General features: G+C 47.4%; 1 protein-coding gene across 5 annotated transcripts in view; it reads left to right on the top strand.

The window, feature by feature from the left end:
* The window catches only part of RNF216 (ring finger protein 216), an 82,638-nt gene that overhangs the window by 52,006 nt on the left and 11,089 nt on the right, over positions 1-19,543 (top strand). For all 5 annotated transcript variants that reach the window (XM_069810338.1, XM_069810339.1, XM_069810342.1 and 2 more), the window contains exons 14-15: positions 15,021-15,118; positions 17,608-17,830. In XM_069810338.1, the coding sequence (XP_069666439.1) occupies positions 15,021-15,118; positions 17,608-17,830 (321 nt within the window). The remainder of the gene's footprint in view (positions 1-15,020; positions 15,119-17,607; positions 17,831-19,543) is intronic.

The raw sequence follows: 19,543 nt of genomic DNA, 5'->3' as shown, positions 1-19,543 counted from the left end.
CCCCATAGCAGGAGAGAGGAGGCCTGAGACCACTTTGAGAGGTGCCATTCATCTGTATGCAGCGTGCTGCATGCCCGTCTGGTAATGAACACAATGAGACTCAGGGATGGGGGTTCGGGCAGGGGAAGGAGTTGTGTTGCCATGACAATATAAATTGCAATGGATGACTCTTCAGATAAAAGCATCACGGTTTTCAAAGGAGGGGAAAAAAAAAAGTGGTGTAAAATAATAGCAGTTGAAATATGGTGTGAATTCTAGCTTCAAGTAGATGTGGCTTGCTAGAAAAATGTGGGGTTGTAGGTGTTAATTCTGGAAATGTTCTTCCCCTTGGGGTGTTGAGGGAGCCTTGAGAAGATCATGCAGGAGCCAGGCATCCTATGAGTAAGCGTCCAGCAAGTTTTCCATGCAAATATTTGGATGTGCAGTAATGAGTTCCAGTAATAGCTGACTGCTGACTCGTACCATGGGAGATAGTGGGAGAGTGGGGACCATGCACTGATAGCGTGCTTACCAGCGAACATACAGCTGCCAGTCTGGTACAGTCAGGCACAGTGCAGATGGCTAACTATTTATATTTCTGTTGTGCCTAGAGCAGATTCCTCAGTGTTACCACTGTCTGGGGGAAAGTAAATGTCCCCTGGAAGCCAGAAGAGGTAAGGATGCATTTACAGGAAAGATAATGAAGTCCAGTAGACCTGGTCCTGCTCTAGGGGCTTTTCAGGAATCTCTTTGTTGATCCTGTTTAGGTGGAACATTTCTAATCCGTGTTGGAGACTGGTTTTGTTTTCAAGCATGGCCAGTGCAAGATCTGTTTCTACTTTGATCTGGTACCCAGCTGTACGCTCGTCCTTTTAACATAGACTCCAAAGACCACAGTAAAACAGGCTTTTTTTTTTAACTATCGTTCTCCCCAAACTGTTCACAAGGTGAAACTAAACTTATCCAGTAGCCTGTAATTCAAGATGTGTGATGATTGCACTGGTATTGCAGCCTGTTGTGTCTTGTTGAGCACAAATAGAAATTCCAAGGAAGGATGAGATAATTAGAAGCAATCCAGTGATTCTTGTGACTGTATAAAAATAACAGGACTTCTTAAGGATGAGTTATTTTTAGCAGCCTCATGTCAAAAAAGGTTTGTGGGGTTTTGCATAGTAGACTGCGGTATTGTACCTGCTTTTTTTTTCTTTTTTTTCTCTGAGTATGATGTGTGCTGAGGGTCTTGCTTCATAAAATAAATTGGCGTTGGAAGTTGTTGGGGTAGCTAACATAGCCCACAGCCCGCTGATTTGCTTGCAAGGGGTCATCAGCATCAGGTTTAGCAGTGGGACCCACAGCTGGCCAAACACTTAGTGGGTAGTGAAGATCTGATTTAAGAAGGATATGGTTCAAACAATACACCCAAAGAAACCTTGCAGCCTGAAGCTGTTTGATGTCTATCTGATCTGTAGTTAATTTTGGTGGTTTATTGTGTCTTGGGGAGGGTAGCTTTCTTCTGTTCGCCTGTCTTGTAATGAGACTCTCCTGTAAGACGGTGTTTTTCAGGCTTGTTCTGAAAAGCTGCTTTTCCAAGGGAGAGGTTCCAGACTGGTGGCCAAAACCAAAAAGTGAAGTTTTTATGGTTTTCTGTTGTAGTATATCTTCTTTGTGCTCCTGGGAAGTCAAGTAGTTGTGCTTATATATTAAAAAAAGGGGGAAAGGGATGGAGGACCTCAATAGCTGCTCACTCTGGTTTCCAGGCAGCATCTAACCCACCACACCGAACCATTTCACAAAGGTACTCGGTTGTAGTATGTGTGTTACCAAAGATTAAGCTTATGCACCTGAAAAAGGCTAAACGAAAGTCAAGATAAATAGTGGAAGTGGTCTTGGGTGTTCTGCTAGTGGGACTGTCACTGGAGGGCAATTGGAGGCGTTTGGGAGATGCCCAGAGAGAAGCAGCTTGTCCTAAGGTCTGGCATGGGACAGAGCAATGTTTCCTTCGGTATAAAGGGGAAGGACACAGATCCTTTAGTGTTGTCGGGCTCCTTTCTTGCTGGAAGTCTTCTGGTTTGAGAGGCTGGTACTGGGGAGGGAAGGATGCACCAGGGTCATGCATGTGGGAACCACAGTAGGGAAGAAACTTGGAGACATTGTGAGTACAGAGCAGCGATTCTTTTACTTTCTCTAAAATGCCTTTTTAACATAAAGCTCTAACTACATAGATTCCTCAGTAATAGCAACTTGCCCCCAGAAAAACTACAATAGACGATGTCTTGGGATCTTAACATGCCCTGCGAGCATTACACTGACTGTTCTCCCCAAATGCCGTTGTGCAGACATCATTTTCCTTGATAAGACTTGACAAAGTGAAGCTCGGGTTCATTTTTACTTCTGGAGTCATAATCAGTTTTGTGGTTTCTACCCAATACTGCTGTGTTGTTTTATATGATTCTGAAAGTGAAACTAGAGCCAAACAAAAATGAAATTGTCCTGCCAGCTTTTGTTGTTGATACATCTGAAATGCAAGGTGTAAAGCGCTGATGGCAACTGGCAAGTGATTTTCAGTGTAGGGCCATTTGGCCTTCACCTTTGTGTAAGCGGGTTTAAGTATAGCTATGTGTAATGGTGTAACAGTAAGAGAATAGTTTTTTGTTTAAAAAAAAAAAAAAAAATCAAAGTTAATGTTCCTGAATAAAACAGCTTCTGACTGTTCTTATTTTTAGATTGAGTGTGTCTGCATTTAAGCTCAGGAATTGGGAATAATATCTGGTGGAAGAAACTTAGGGGTTTGTTACACAAACATAAACACGTGCTAAGGAGGTAAACGCGTTCCTGATTTATATGAGATTCTCATCTTGTTAAACATCGTTTTCCAGCAGATGGGTAACTCGGGTTGCGTGGAAAGGAGCGTGCCGGGTCGCCTGGTGAGACGGTGCGTCGTGGGTCCGGAGCGCTCTCGCCGAGGCTGCCCGGACCACGCACGGGAGCCCAGGGCAGAGCTCCCCGAACGCTGCCCGACCCTGCCCGACCCTGCCCGTTTGCTGCCATCTCTTTTTGTTTCCCTCCCCTTTTTGCCTTCCTTTAAAACGAGACGGCTGTGCTCCTCTGCAGTCGGGTGTCGTTGCCCCTGTGCATCCCTGACAGAAGCGGGATAAAAACCCTTTAATCCTTACGGGGAGGACAGCGGCGGCCTGCGGTGTTTCCGGAGTTTTAGGGAAGTCGCTGAAGTTCCTCCTCGTTGCCTGCCCTCCGCAGAAATGTGACAGATGGGTCTTTTCCTTTTATGGCCAATAATGCTGGTTTCCCTTTGCAATAAAATCCTGGGTCAGAAGTGGAAGGGAGAAGTCAGGCAGGGGGAAGGGGCTGGTCTTACCAGCTCTGAATGGGTGGGGATGCCATTTGCGACATAGTAAATTCTAGGCTAAAATAAACCAAGTTACAACATCTACCCGGAGGCGCTGGTTTTGTTTGCTTGAGGGGTGCCTTAGGTTTCCAGTCCTGTTGCTTAAGACAGTAATTAGGCATTGTGACTCACCTTGATTTCATGGGGAGAAGTTTATCTAGTCCAACCCCAGGATGGTTTTCAGATAGTGTGATTGAGTCTAGATAACTCTGATTGAATCTAGATAAGCATAGAATCTAGGTAAGCACAGGAGGGCAATACCCACTTCTTCTAGACAGTCACCTTCTGTCCTTTACGCCAAGCAGAAATGTCTTGGCCTTTTATGCATGTCTCTAACAGTTTTCTTCCTGGACCCTAAAAAGCCATTTTCTACAGCAGTTAATGTGGTCTTTGTGCCTGGCACTTGGCACTGGCTTCACTCATTAGCTGAGAATAGGTAATGTCCCTCTGGGTGGTAATTGCTGATGGTGTTGGTAAGCCAAAAGCCAGCTTTGCCAGCCAGTAATGTCTTTTACAAATCATCCGTGGCTGCAAATGGTTCGATGAATTTGAACCTTGAAAGTATTTTTCTAATAAAGTGAATCTCCTGTTCCTTGCTACAAAGTGCTTCATATCCTGTTTCACGACCTTAATGCAAATGGTTCGTTTGGCAATCGGTTAAACTGCTCGATTTTTAAGTGGTACAGCTCGTGTTTCTTCCCTGCAAAACCTGCTGGCTGCCACTTTAGTTTGGGTTCTTATTCAGCACTTGAGCTCTGAAATTAGGAGGGAGGGGGAAAAAAAAAAAGGAGTAACTGGTTAGGAGAGTCTGTCGTGATGTTCCCGTGAGCTTCCTTTGCTTCCAGGAGCTGCTGACCTAAACAAAATGGTTCATTTACAGGCTCCCCTGCTCTTTCCTCTGGCAGGCAGCTGAAAGACGGTTCTTACCCTGGTCCAACTGGTTGTTTTTTCCCTACTCGCGCCTTTGAACAAATGAGTTGGACGCTCAAAGTTGAGCGGTGGATGTGGGCTCATGCAACCATCTCAGTATGTTACGGGTCTGGTGTTGAATTCCAGCCACCCGTTTCCAGTTGGCGAGGTGTGTGGCTGGGGCTTCTTGTTTGGCGAAAGGTGTTTTGAAGATCTCTGTTCCTTCGTGGTTGACTGTAGGGAAGGCAGCAGGTTTTGCTGACATGGCAGGCCTCTTCCCCGAGGTTACTAGCTGGTCAGTAGGAGCTAAATGCTTCCCCATGTGCTGGGGAAGCACTTTGGAAATGATTTTCAGTAGCATCCGCATATTCTTCAATGCTGTTTTAATGAAGGTTTGTCTGTGATCAGACTTGTTGTTTTTTTTTCTTCCTTCCTCTCCTTGTCTTTACAATAGAGGTGCCGGGAAAATGAGGACAGGATCTGTAAGCTGCTCTGCGGCTGGGAAAAGTCTGAAACCAGGCCTGTTTCTAAATACTTCACTTGTGCTGCCAAAATTGTTGATTTAATCTTTCACTATCCCACACTCTGCATTTTTGTCTGTGGTTCCTACCCCTCTGAGGGTATCATACTTAATCCTTTCAGAGGAACTACATGTACAGCATAACTTAATAATCTACCCTTTTGATAAGGTAACCCCCAAAGCACCAGTCTTGATCCTTACCTCCATTCAATCATACCAAAGCACTCCGTACTTGCAGTTCTTTTTTTTTTTTTTTTTTTTTTTTTTACTGTATGGGCGTAGAAGGAGGGAGATGGTCTGCATGTGGTAAAGGTGAGCACGCAGTGGACCCCCATCTTGCAACAGGAGCAGCATTCCTCAGTGGTCTGGGGTGGTACGATGGCTTTCCTTCTCCTGACCCAGCCAGGGTTCTCCCCTCAAAACTAAATTAACGTCAACGATACAACATGAAATATTCCGTTTTGTTTTGCCGTTGTGGTTGGGTCGTGGCAGAAGTGACTGTTGCTACTTGGGAATGACTGCTGGGTCTCAAAGGGATCCCTGATGAGGTGGCTTGTGCCTTTTTTTTTTTTTTTCTCCTGGCTTTTAAAGAAAACAGGCTTGTAACATCGCTCGTTTGTAGACAAGTCATGCCGTGCAAATAGTTGAACAGTGTGCTTAATTAAACCTGTGTGCTCTACTGAAGCAGGGGAAGAAGAGGGGAATGGGTCTTTCTGATCAGCGTTTGTAAGCGTAACAGAAAGGGAACTGCTTGCCTTGGCATTTCACAACGCTGAGGGTTGCAGTGCACTCTTCCCGTCTCACTTCTGTTGCGACGGGCTGTCTTCTGCGTGGCGCTGGGACCTCACAAATATTTCGGGGTTCAAGGAGTTGTTTTCGGTCTCGTTTTCCCTGCCTCTTGCCTGGTCTCACATGATTGTGCGGAAGTGAGCCTGTCTTGCTGGATTACCAATTTTTGTTTCCGAGCTGGTGCAGGTGGAGAGGCTCCCCTTGGAATTGCTAACTCAGTTTAGCTTCAACGTTTGCAGATCTGAGATGGTTTTCCTCTTATTCCAAAATGTTTCCAAGCCCCACATTTCTCTGTGACTATTTAAAAAAAAAAAAAAACAAACCCAAAGCAAGAAGTGAATTGAAAGGGATTATACGACTTAAAACAAAAATTAAATTACAGATTAAACAGTTCTTCTAATTAGAAGATAAACGTGTCCTGAGTTACCCTTGTTTGGCAGGATATTGCAGCCGCACTGTTATTAACCTACCCGTCCTCCCTCAGGAGTTAAGGCGGCTGATCTGCTTCGGCCAAGATTAGACTGGTCTGGGGGTAAGCAGGCACTTTGCACGACGGCCTCGGATCACTGTATCCCCTCTGCCGCGCTCCTTGCCAGGGCTGGCGGGTTTGCGGGATGTGTGCCGGGAATTCCTCTGTTATTTCAAAGCCTCGAGGCTGGTATGGTCGTGCCCGCAAAATATCTCTGTTCATTCACACGGTGCTGGCACAATGACCTGTGGGGATGTGACGGTGTACGCCTGGCAAGGGCTGAAGCTGGTGTTTTCCCCCATTGCAAGGTGTGCTTTGGGTAAGAAACACTTTTGATCGCTGCAGCCTGTGCTTGATGGTTTTGGTCATCACTCGTCTCACTGCATCTCCTTCCCAGTGTCCCTCTGCTCCCTGCAGCCCTGGGGAGGCAAGTTGCACCTACTGAAGCTGCGGGGCCAACGAGCCTTAGCAGGGCTTGAAAAAACAGCCCCAAATTGCAGTTTTGAGGCTTCTTTGCCACCTCTCCACCAAACAGAAACCCAGGGTCAGCTGGTGTTAGGCTGGGCTGGTGGGTACTTTAGGTATGGGACAGAATGGAAACATCATCTGGGGGCTCTGAAAGAGGAATCGGTGAGTTGCCAGCACATCTATTTCCCTCATTAGTTTTCAGTGCTTTACTCTGCTTTATTTTGGTGCATACTCATTTGCTTGATATCTTATTATTTTGAACAGGCATCTGACTAGCTTTTGTGGTGCAGGGGGAAATCCAGTGCATATCTGCCCCGGAGCATCAGGTGTAAACTCTTCCATCACGCTGCACCTCTTGGTGGTTTTGGCTTTTTAAAATCTCACGCAGCGCTCTTTCTTGCTGGGAAGTTTTAGCAGGCTGCTGGTACGGGCCACCGGCTTTGGTTTTACCGCTAGCTTATTTTAGCATAGCAAATGAGCTGCAGATGACTCACTGTCACATTGGTGAATTTGGAAGATGGAGGTTAGCAGTTCAGAGGGCCATTTTCAGTTTATCTGCCGCAAATACTATAGCTATAAATACTATAGTTACAAGGCTGGCTGCTGTGGCTCTTGCGCTGTGTGGCAAATTCAGGGGCTGCAAAGCTGTCCTTGTACTGTCTGCACGGAGCTCTTGTGGGGAGCAGCAGGTAAGAGGTAACTCTGTGCCACAGAGGCATCAAAACAATAAATCAGCTGAATTTTGGAGATGTCAAGGAGGCCAAGTATCACTTTGCTTTCATTTTTTTCTTTACCCTTGCTTGTTCCCCAACGTTTTTTATTTGTTTTGGTTTTACTATGGCCGGTTTAAAGCTAGGAGTGCCTTACTTTAGGGTTTTCCCCTCGTTTGGGTTTAATTTCCCTGGCAAAGCAAGCTGTACTTTCCCGGTTTCTGAGGGAGTATTTGTACCTAGACTAAAGATGCTCTGCTCAGACAGTTCACCTTTTCTCATTTCTTGCTGGTGTTATAATGACCTGGAGTGTTAACCGTACTCTCTACCTACAGCAGAAGTTAAAAAGGGTCTAAATTGGAAACGAAGTGTGTTAATGCTGCTAAATTACCGTCAAAATTGCCATATTGCAGAGACTCATTAAAAGTGGTTGTAGGTGTGTTACATAAACCTGGGTCTCCATGCAACTGTTGATGGAGGAGAGGACATCTGTAACCACGTTCCTCCTGTGATCCTTTTGTAATACAATAAAATCTGGGAGACGGTAGGGGGAGAGAGAACCACAAGAAAAAATAAGGCAGATCTGGAGGAGGCTTTCTCTAGTTCCTGCCACTGAAAGCCCTGGGTAGGGATTTGTGTCTGGGATGGGGTGCCTGGGGCGGGGGGGGGGGGGGGGGTTTTTATCATGGGGTGGTATAAGAGGGAAGTTTCAAAATTAACTTCAGTAATTGTTCCTCCTTTCAGTCTTACAATGCATCATAAGCAGATACCTCTGCAAATAAGATACCTTGCTTTTGTTGCCCCTTAACCTTCTTAATGTTGTTGGGTGCAACCCCTCGAGTAACCTTCCAGAGTTATCCTTTAAAAATCAGATTGCTTGTCTTGAAATCTAAATCTGTTCCTCTTCTAAGGTCTCTATTGTTTCCACCAGTTCCACAGTTGCTGCTGCTGTTGTTTAGCCCTGCTAGATTTCATCAGTTAGAGTTCCAGCTGTTGGAAGGAGCATCCCTTTTTGTGTGAGGTTGTGCATAGGATTAAATGGATAACCTCTTAGATCTCCTCTGCTGAGTGGGGTAAGGCAATCTGCACCGGGGGAAGAGCAAGAGGGTCAGCTGCTGAGTGCTTTGAACTAGTCTGCCAGTATTTAATTATTTACATTGGCTGGCAAGGCATATAGCTATTATCTGCAATCAGTCCAACAGATCTAAAAACTGTGCTTAACAACTACGGATGTGTTTCCAGTAGTATGTACTGAATCTCTCTTAACTTTCTGCCCTGGGAAGGAGCAATGTGACCTCAGGTATACTGATTTAGACAACATCTTCAGTGTGAGGTCACAGACTATATTTAACTTGCCTTTATAAAGTGACCAAGCGGCGGTTTTCTCTATCTGCACTGCAGGCTGACTCAGGTTGGCGGGCGACCACCTCTGGGTAGGTCACAAAGCCAATCCACCCTGGCCGTATCCAAACTGAGCTGGGCTGAGCTGGAGAGATGCTGCTTTGTGCAATACCAGTCTGCTCAGGGCAGGGGACTAGCTTCTGAAAAACGTTATTTTAGAGGGGAAAGTTTATCCTTGTGAGAAACACTTGTTTCTCACTTTAGGGGAAGGGATCGTGGTGCGATGAATGTGTGATGCAAATACTCCAGTGCTCATTTACGCAGCCGACCTGCTGCCTGCAACTTTTGATGTATTCCTCACCTCTGGAGCTTGAGAGGAAGTAGCTTTGAAACAAAAATACTTCTTTCAAAACATCCCAAATAATGAAAAAAAACTTTAACGTTTTGTACAAATTCAGATTAAATCATGATCCTTCTCAGTGAAAATGCTGTTTCTCTTATTCCGATTACACTGTGGAACATCAGCATGAGGTCAGTGAGCAATTTCTTGTGCTAGCGCGGTTTGCACCTCTGACCAACCATAGGGTGATATTGATGCTGAGCAGCACTTCTTGCATGAAGCTGCAGCTATTTTTGCTCTATAGGTCTCTAACTGCTACACCCAAACCAGGAGCTGATCTGGCCTTTTTCAGTCAAGATCTGGGGAGGAGAAAAGCTTGCTTTGGTTTGGTATATGTGTTTCAGGAACATCTGAATTACAGATACAAGATAGTCCTACTGACTTAGGCAAGCGTGGGGTGAGAGTTCCTACGCGTTTCTGGTTCTCAGATTCTAAGGCAGATGACCCAAAACTCCATGGGAGCCGGCCTGCCGGTGTGTTTCTGGAAGCAAAAGGGCATTGCGTATCTCCAGTGTCTTAAAGGTGGGGAGGGAGTACCATGTGCTCAATTTAACAAGAACATGCAAAATAGGAGACATTGGTTGGGGTCGTTGTTTTTGGTAATGGGGTTTAATATACGGCCATAAAAGCTTTAACCAACCCTCCTGGTGGGTATTGGATACAAATGGCTATTTTCCTTATCCAGCTTTTAACTCTCCATCACTCATAGTATGTCTCTGTTTACACCCTGGCACATTCTTACAGCCTAGTCCAAGGCTTGTGCCTTTGCTTTATTTCCTCCTGAAACCTCTCCCCTCCCAGAATAAATCATGGCCTTGCTAAGGAGAGGAGACTTTGGTTTTTCCTGGGTTTCTCTTAGCCACTCGTCTCCTCCTTTCTGTCCCAGGGCCCGGAGCTGCGGCGTGGCCGGTGGCCGCTGAGCGGCAGCGCTGCCCGGGGAACAGCCTTGCTGGGGGACGCAGCACAAATCCCCTGGGGGGGAGCAGCAAACCCACCCAGCACCCACGTCCTCCCAGCCCCTTGCTCTTTACCCCATCGTCTATCCGAGGCACGACGTTCGTTTCTCCGCGCTGCGTGGATTTTGTGCGGTTGGGGTCGGTACCTGCTGACTGTCTGCCCCGTTGCGTGCGGTGATGCCGACAGCTCCGGGAGCGGAGAGCTGGCGCAGCAGTTTGTGCTGAAAGGAGCGCTCTCTGTACTGGGCGGTCGGATACCTGCGGAGTTGGGGTCCCGCTTCCCTGTGCTGGGTGTTTGTACAGCTCTAAAGAGGGGTCTCTCACCAAAATGGGATTGGCTTGGGCTGGATTATAGTCTCTTTAACCTAGCTTAACGTATAGGAAATCCCAGAAACAGCCCCAAAAGATTTTGCTCGTGAGGGCTTATCCATGCTTAAAGGTTGTATTCATTTAGTTACTTCTGCATCCATTTTTAGTTAAGGTCAGTGCAGCTTTATGGACAGTGGAGACTTTGTGGGGAGGAAGACTGTATGGTTCTTTGTTTTCCCATTAACTCATCTGGTTGGGAATTGCAGCCCTTTAATTAAACCAGCGCAGTATGGACTGGCCCTGAGGTGCTATTCTAAGACTATTGCATTCACATCTGCTTTTGGGTAAAACTTGGCCTGTTTGAGGTTAGCCTGTGCTATTGTGTGTCTAAAAGCAGGAAGAAGCAGAGAATCAATCACCGGGGCTGCGTCCCAGCAAGCGTCGAAGGGGATACACAGTGTGTTTTACCTCCCTCCCGCTCCTAGCAGGGAGCGCAGCAGCAAACGTCCCCGTGTGTGCAATCGGCAGAGACCGCTGGAGTGTGCAACTCACCCTTCCTGGGGGACGCAGGGAGTCGCACGGCACAGCGGCAAAAGGTTTTAATTAACCACCATATGGAGAGCTAAGGCGAGCGCTGGACTCCGCTCAGAGCCACCACTGAGAGCTGGAGGGCGGTGATGACAGCCTAGTCCATCGCCTGTTGTTGTTTAAGTTGAGCTTCTCCCCTCTCCTTTTGCGTTTTGCTCAATCAGTAAACGGCTTGGTGTAAACTCCTACAGAAGAAGCGGGCACGCAGGAATGCTGTGGGCAGTCGGTCCGCGATCTGTGCGTATCATCTGATGTTTTTGTCCATGTGGCATTTGTTTGGGTTGAAACCAGGAAAGCTGGCGCATCTACGTTGCCGGCAGTGCGCACAACAGCCTGACTGTAGCCAAAAGGACGTGGAGACTGGCGGGGAGAAGTTGATTACTTGTGGAGGTTTTTTCCCCCTGATATGTGGGTTGGACCTTGGAGAGTTATTTTTAGTAGATAGCAGAGTGGAAAAAAAAGTTTAGGCTGTGTTTTAAAACTGCAGCATCCATTGCAAGTACCAGCAGAAGTGCTGAGGAAGGAGGTAGGTTCACATAAAACCCTCCCTTCTACCTTCATTAGGTGCTGGGACAATTAACAAGGACGTTTAAAGATTGCGATGCCAGTGCTAAAAGCAAACTGGCCACCCTTAGCCAGGCTGGCCCTGAGCACAGAAAGCTTCGTATCCGCACGGCTGACCCTGGGAACAAAGGATCCTCCTGAACCCAAACATGTTTGTGTTAATCCCGGCTGCTTCCTGGCGGCCAGCGAGAGGAAACGGAGCCACTACCTCTAACAGATGTACAGTGAGGAGATTACACTGTACGATTAAACACCCTCTCCATCACATCCTCCTCTCCGCCGTCCCAGCCCGGCGCATTAATGGACTGTCCCAGGCTGCCTGCCAGGCTCGGGCAGATGTAACAGGCAGCAGATACTTAATCTCCTGCATCCGTGCCTGGTTTGGAGCCGTTTGCTAACGCCAGGGCTCGTGCAAACACGCTGCCCCTCGCACCGAAAGCGTGAGCTACGTTAGCTGTACCTGCCTGCGAGGAGGAGTGGGCTGGGGAAAGGCAGGAGAAACACGTGGAATTCACACCATCCAGAAATGAAATGCAAAGCTGTTAAAACTAAAACAAAGCGTGTTTTCCCACGTCAGGTACCCCAACGTGAGTAGGCCAGGGTTTGCTAATGGACAAGGTGCTGAAGAAGTTGGGCAGGGTTTTTATTTTGGTGGACTGATTGCTTTTTGTCTGCTACGCTTGGAGTAGAAGATTTCGGGCTGGGAAGGATGCATTCCCTCTGTGTGTGTTTAGGTGCTGCCTCACATTGCAGTAGCCAGTCTTAGTGCCAAGTGCTGCTCTTACAATAGAAATAATCTAGGCTGATTGCAAAAAATCAGCTATCCTACTGTGTGTTTAGGTTAATTAACATGGTAATGGCAGAGTATGTTTCTTTATCAAACAAAAAGCTGTTTCTAAAATAAAAGAACCCCCTGTGGAAAATGTAGAGATCAGAATTGTCATCACGTGAGAAGTGCAAAACTCTCATCAGCCGCGCGGGTTGAATTTGACTAAGAGTAAAAATTTTAAAAAGTCACCTTTCTTTTCTCAGGCGAGAGCTGTGACCTCAGTTATGGCACTGGAGCCGTTGCCTTTGTCTCAACTGTGGGCTTTCTCCCCCTTTTTGTGCAAAGGGGTCCAGCACGGGTCCCTGTAACTGCCAACAATGTGCCATTGTCTGGGGTAGAACAAGGGGAGAAGTCGCGTTGAGTTCTGCTAATGGCACGTGTATTGTCCATTTTTGCCCTCCTTCTGTTCTGGAGAGGACGTGGCTCGGTCAGAGGCAGCACCAGGTGATGCTCGAAGTTGGGAAGCCACGGGGACATCTCCTTCGTGGGGGTGCATTGGAACAGGCAGGCAGAGCTGCCCCTGGGTTTGCAGATCCTCGTGGCCAACGCGTCTTGGGAGGGATCCCAGAAATGCGCACAGCTGCGACGGCACTCGTTGTGCAGCAGTCACAGTAATGCAGAGAACCGGATACCTCCTATCTCATGCCATCCCAGCGCGTTTGGGAATCTGCATTGCCATGCCTTTTTCCCTTTTCTCGCCTGCACAGAAATCCCGTTTCCTGAGCGTAGGAGACAACTGTTTGGCAAATAACAGCAGCCTCGGCTTAAGGGAGAGCATTGTTTTTTAAATAGCTGCAGCGTGCAAAGCAAGGATGGTGGCAGTAGCAAAAGGCAAAGGGAGTGACTTGGTACAAAAGTATAAGCGGCACCATCTGCTTCAGAAGGGCAGCGTTTCTAATTCGGCAGCGAAGGAGGCTCCTGGAGTTAAGTAATTGGGAATAGTAGGCTCCTGGCTGGAAATTGTGCCAACCCTTCTGGCAAAAAGCTGTTAAATCTTTGTTGCTGGCGTGTGAAAGTGGTTCTGTGTAGCAGGGCTCCAAAGACTGGTTTTAACCCTTGATGTATGTAAAAAAACAAAACCTACGGCACTTTTGATCTTGGAATGGCATGTGGCCGGGTGTCGAGAATAAAAGGGGAAGGTGGGTCCAAGTCTGATCCTCCCGTGCCGATAACAGCCAGACGTGGCCTGCCAACAAATGCACACAAAATGGTGCCTGTTTTAACAGCTTTAGCAGGAAAGCACACGGTATGATGAATGATTCATCAGGATCAATAGAACCGAGGCATTTACTGCCCCTTGAAACTACTGCCTGCCTGCCAAAGGGTGCATTTGCAAGGAGAGTGATCACAAAATCCTCTGCTGAGCTTTTGGGACAGAGTCACACGCTTGGCTCTCCTCTTACTACAGCCCTTACCCTGCAGTCTGCAAACATGTCCGGCTTACCAGCCAGGATGAGGAGCCTTTAATTCTCCAGATGAAAGCACAAGCTCTTACACATCTCCCAGTGAGCGCAAATACACACAAGTCAACATTTTGCACTCCCCTCCGAGGGGTGGCTTCCTTAGAAGCTTTAGTCTTCATCCTGTTTGTCTGATTCGCGATCAAAAGAGTGTTGCTGCCTACGTGTCTCTTTAAGCAGTTACTTCTATCGTATCTGGCGTAAAGGTCCAATTTCTTCATTAAAATGAGATGAAGGTAATGCAATCAATTAAGGTCTGTCTCTGCAGTCATCGTCTTTTGCTAATAGTGGGACCAGAACTGGGCAAAGCTCTTCTGGGACCTTCTTTGGTGTGGAGGGGAAGAGGATGCTTCACAGCCGAATGGGTTTTCCTGCCAGGGGGAGAAAGTTGGATTTAAAAAGCTTGAGCCCCAGCCATCCTGAAGATGAAACAGTTGGATCGTGAAACATGTACTTTTTCCAAGTTTGATCTGGATGTTTTTTAATCTTCCTCAAATTAAAGGAAAATCTCTTGTTTGACCCAAAACAAAATTATGTTTTCTTTGGCTAGCCAACCAAAAAAAAATCAACTCTATCCCCAGTGTTAGTCCAAGTTCCCTTGCCAGTAGTGCCTCCACAGCCCTCCCGCTCCATGGAGCTTTACCAGTCCCAGATTAGAGCCTTGTTGCTAAAAAGTTTACAAGAACAGGAGAGTTCAGTCACTTGCTCTAAGTTTATTTCAGCTATTCTGGTTAAATTCATAAACATTTGTTCATATTCCACCTCTGCTTTATGGACATTTGTCCACATCCTGCCTTTTTAAGCTGTTTACTCACGTAGACTGCTTTAACTTTATTTTGTGAGGTTTTACAAAGCATAATATGGATTTTTCTGTATGTACGGTGAAGCAGAGTTTTTGAGGCAGCTGCAAGGTTTCTGTCGCCTGCTGAACTAGAAGCCCTTTATACCAAGGTGAAGGATTTTGGTCAGGAAACAGATGAACTTGATGTCCTTTAGCACCACGTTTTCATCTCTGCAGTCTCCTCTGGGAAGTAACTGGTGGACCTGGCAGCTGTTCCATGAGTTTTAGGTGAACTAGGATTTATGGACTCATTTTGTACCTGGGTTCTTGTGCCTCGGAAAAACCCGTGGCTCCCGTTATTTGATGGACTTACTCTAGTCTCTGGTGGAGGACAGACCTGCAGACCTCTATACCATACCGCCAGCCCCATCCTCAACTGAGAACCCGCAGCGTGGTGGGCAAAGAGATGGGAATTCTTCCAATTCCTAATGCTGTTAATGGTGTGCTGGGTCTTCTCTTCCTTTAATTGTTGTTATCCTCCTCAGGAAACGTGTCGGAAATGCCAGGGGCTGTGGAAGGAGCACATGAACCTCACCTGCGAGCAGCTGGCTGAGAAGGATGACATCAGATACAGGACGTCCATGTAAGTAAACTCCACAACCAGGCAAAAATGGGGAGGTGGATGAACTCGTAATAGCAATACACTAGGCGATGCACTCTGATGTGGAGGGGATGAGAAACCCCTCTGTCCCTGTGACTAGCAGAGGCCCTAAAGTTCTGCTGGATGTCACTACCTTCCATCAGGGAGGTCCTAGAGCTGTCAAAGCGGAGGGGTCAGAAGCCTCCCAGGATGGGATTTCTTTCTGTGCAAGACACTTGGCAGCACATCCAGCTGGTAATTGGAGAACGTGGGAGAGTTGTCACCAGACCAGCCTGTTCCTCTGGCTAGCCCGGTGTCTCGCAGGCTGGCACCTGGCCCTTCTCAGAGGTGAGAAACCCCCATCAGTGTTGCTTGGGGGGGAGAAGGGAGGTGTGGCACAGAGGGAAGAAGTGTATTGAGTCACAGTAAGTCATTATTACCCTTTGAAAGTCTAGACTGGAGATGATGGCAGTTTGCTCAGCTACTGCTTTCTGGCTTCGTGGGAGGGGATGTCTTCTCTTACAGAAGAATGTCTCTAACTGGTTTGTAGGAATTGTTACAGAATGGAGTCGCATTTTTAAATACTCAGGTGTAAATCCTGAGTGTTTCTCTAAAATCTTTTTAAGTTTGATCTCTTTCGTTGCTACAGTAAATGACAAAATCCTCTGCCTTTAGGAAATGAAGGAGGGCTCATCTGTGGAGCTGCATGTCTGGTGCAGTCAAATGGGACTTGCCCACATTGCCCAATCCTTCCCTCTCTGATTTAGAGTCTGTCTGGCATGAGCAGAGGTTGGAAAGCTCCACCACTGGGAAGCTGAATGACTGTTGCTTGCTCATCCTGCAGTCCCTAATTCAGAACAAAATCTTTACAAGTTTGATACGACTTTTTTCTCTGCCACTCCTTTCCCTGTAGGATAGGAAAGAGTGGTGAGAGGGGGGAGGAATGAGTTGCCATGTCCCTAATAAGGAAAAAAAATACCAGTTTCAAAACCTTTAGCAGAACGTCGCTGTGGATAAATGAGTCTAACTGCCTGATACAATAAAAGCTTCCTTTTGAAGCACTGCGTAAGGAAAGGGAAGCACAGCTGGAGTTCAGGCCAAACTTCCTGCCTTGCTCAAAGTTTCCAAAAAAAAATCTGCATCAGCAGCATCCTGTCGAGTAGCAGAGGGAAGAGCAGCTGCAGCTCAGAGGAAAGTCAGGCTCAAGTTGGTTTTTTTTCATCTCTATTCTTAGTGTATCTCCAAATGCCTGGGTGCAGGTCATGCCAGGTATAACTGCGTGGGAGCTTTGGGTAGCTGCAAGGCAGCTGAAGTTCCCACCTCGCCGTTCCCTGCTCCTCCGGTTGTGCTGACGGAGTGGTTTGTGGGGCTGTGCTGTAGCCTGGTTTGCTGCTGCAATCCTCCTGAAAAATGCCTTCCTGTCATCTCCCAAACATATGTTGACTTTGCAGGTCTGCTTAAGTAGTTGGGTGGAGATGCCTGGCTAAGGAAGATTATTCCCCACTGTCAGGTCAGCACAGCCAGAGAACTGTGCTTCCCTCAATGAAAACACAGTCTCTTTACTCTTCTGTCATCAGATTTCACTTCTAGGTTGTGAATTAAATTGTAATGTGATCTCCAGCGGTCAGAAAATTGGCCCTTAGGACGACAACTTATAGTCTTAAGTCTTTTAATTAAATGACCGAGGCTTTCCTTCATTTCGGTGCCAAAATAGCATTGCCGCTAGCTGAGCCTTTGCACTGGAGCGCGTGTCGCTGCCAGGATGTCTCTTGGGGACAGGGACTGTGCTTTGTCCTGGATTCCCATTAGTGCTCCATTAGAGTAAATCCCATCTCTTGAACCTAAAGCAATAACCTCTGGAAAATGTATGTAGGGAATCTTAAGAGAAGGGGGAAAACCCAGTCTCTGTGGGGAAAGATGTGATTATTTTTCAGTTACTGATTTAAATTTAACAAAAACCAAATAAATCTGGAGTGTAGCAGCCAGGGTTTGAAAAAAAAAAAGTAAAAAATACGGTCGTGGCAACTTTGTAGCCAGAGCAACAGGCAAACATAAAACTTGCTAGCAGATGACAGCCAAGGGTTTGCTTTTCCTGAACTTTATCTCCCAGGCTGTATTTCTCCGCAGCCAAGTCAAGCATCCACGTGCCCTTTGGCCCTTTGACTTACAGCTTAAATTCTTCCCAAGCCAGAGCCTGCCGCTGCGGCGTTTTGGCTCACATGGAAACCAGGATCGGGTCTGCAGCATGCAGCCAGTGATTGACTTTCTTTCACTTAATTTGTTCTTGAGTTGTCATGGTTTGGCTCCAAGTGGAGCTGAGCCCAGACCTCCCTGGAACAGCGGTGGACCGTGGGGATGGCGTAGGAGGGGGAGAGGCGCACTGGGGAAAGCGGGGTTAAAGCATCGCTGGGATAGCGTAACAGTAATTTTACCGCAGGCTGGTGACTGCAAACACCCCTTCTCTAATTCTTGTCCCTCCCCTTGTGTTGCAGAGAAGAGAAAATGACAGCCGCCCGAATTAGAAAATGCCACAAGTGTGGGACTGGCCTAATTAAATCGGAGGGTTGCAACCGCATGTCCTGCCGTTGCGGTGCTCAGATGTGCTACCTCTGCCGGGCTGCCATTAACGGGTACGACCACTTCTGCCAACACCCCCGGTCGCCCGGGGCTCCCTGCCAGGACTGTGCAAAGTGCTCTCTCTGGACAGATCCCACAGTAAGTAACTTAGGACTTTTGTGAATGATTTGCACCCTGATTTCAATTACCATTCGATGCCAGCGCATTGAAATACATGCCTTCCACCAGAGGAAAACAGCCGTTTTTAGGCAGCACAACTTTTTTTCCTTTCCCAAGGCAGCTAAAAAACACACTGGAAGCCTACATCAGCACAGAGTCACATCTGACCGCAACTTGGAAGGAACTGGTGTTGCTTTAGGGAAAAACAGCTCCTGTTAGACGAGGGCTTTGGCTGGAAGTGCTCTGAGCGTTGTTCTGGGGAGCGGGGCTTGTGGAAGGAGCTGGTGGGGAGCGTGTGCTGGCACCAGGCACAGTAGCCGGCGTTGGGATTACTGGGACTCGTTCCTAGTTTTGCAGCTGAGATGCTGTTTGGTATGGCTTTGCATCTGGAGGCAAGGGGAGTTGCATCTTTTTGGTGCCCAGATCAGCTGATTGCTGGCTCGACGAGTCCCTTCACAGAGATGGACCCACCGAGAAAACTGCCTGCAAGCCAACAGACCCGAGTTATAGTTGGGTCTGTTCTCACGGCTGTTGTCAACAGCTGCAAAGGGAGAACTGAAGCATGGACTGAGCTGTAAGGCAAGCTGTAGTAACTTAATACAGCTTGTAGCTGTGGCAAGCATGGGAAAACTTAGTGCAGCATCTCTGTAAATAGAAGTCTTCAATACCAGAAATCTGGAAGGAGCGTAGGAAGGAGCAGGAGTTGAATTTCCCGATTTCAGCAAAGCAGTAGAGCAAACGTCAATGTGGATCTGCCTTCCCAGGGCATGTCTGAGCTTCGTTTGTCCCAACGCTTCTTTGTCTTGGGCTGCTGCAGCTTGCCAGACTGCTGCCGGCCCCCTTCCTGCAGGGGATGTGCACAATTCTGTGCTTGCACAGAGCCAAGGAAAAGCCACTCTAAATCTTTCCCTCCTACCTGCGGGCACTTGGGGATCTCCCAGCAGTGTCCCAACCAGCGTAAACTTCCTAGTCTTCTGCTTGCCTGCCTTTATTCCCTGTGTTATCCTATCAATGCAAGGTGTTTAAACTGAACACGGACAACTCCTTCTAGGCACCCCTGTAGCGTTTCCAACACCTGGTTATGTGCTTCTCGGATTCCTGTCCCACTCTTCCCCATCTACCAGGATGCGATTCAGGGTTCAGCAGCGCTGACATCCTTTGTTCCCATCAGGCTGCTGATTGTGCTGGGTGATGGCATTTGTTCAGAGCCAGAGAAAACATGAGGCCTCTCAAAAAGCTCGTACTGTACTTTAAAATAAATAAATAAATAAGAAGCACAAAGAGGGCACTGTCATCAGGCCCTTTCCAGCTCTCTAATTAACCAATGTTGTGGCAAAGAAAAATTTCCCACCGTCAGCAAAGAGCTGGCACTGCCTGCTCTGGGTCGGGTTGGTTTTTTTTTTTCCTTTTCTTTTTGGGGTGATGGAGCCCTAGTGTGCTGGGGAGGTAAAGCTGGGTGACTGTCCTTGCTGCAGTGCAAAGAATAACATGAAACTCAACTTTTGGCTTCTAAGGCTGAGGTGACGGATGCCTGTGTGCGTTGTCCCCCTTCGTAAGGGGCTTAGTGACATTAACGCAGTCCCTACTGGGAGATCTACGCTCTCGTGTGGGACACGTAAACAGGAGTTAACATGGTAGGTGTGAAGAGGGGGAATGAATTGGAATCTTGACATGGGGATATGAAAGAGCAAA

The sequence above is a fragment of the Haliaeetus albicilla genome, chromosome 22, assembly GCF_947461875.1.
Source record: "Haliaeetus albicilla chromosome 22, bHalAlb1.1, whole genome shotgun sequence".
In the NCBI taxonomy this organism is placed as follows: domain Eukaryota; kingdom Metazoa; phylum Chordata; class Aves; order Accipitriformes; family Accipitridae; genus Haliaeetus; species Haliaeetus albicilla.
This window is presented reverse-complemented; position numbering and strand designations above follow the sequence as displayed.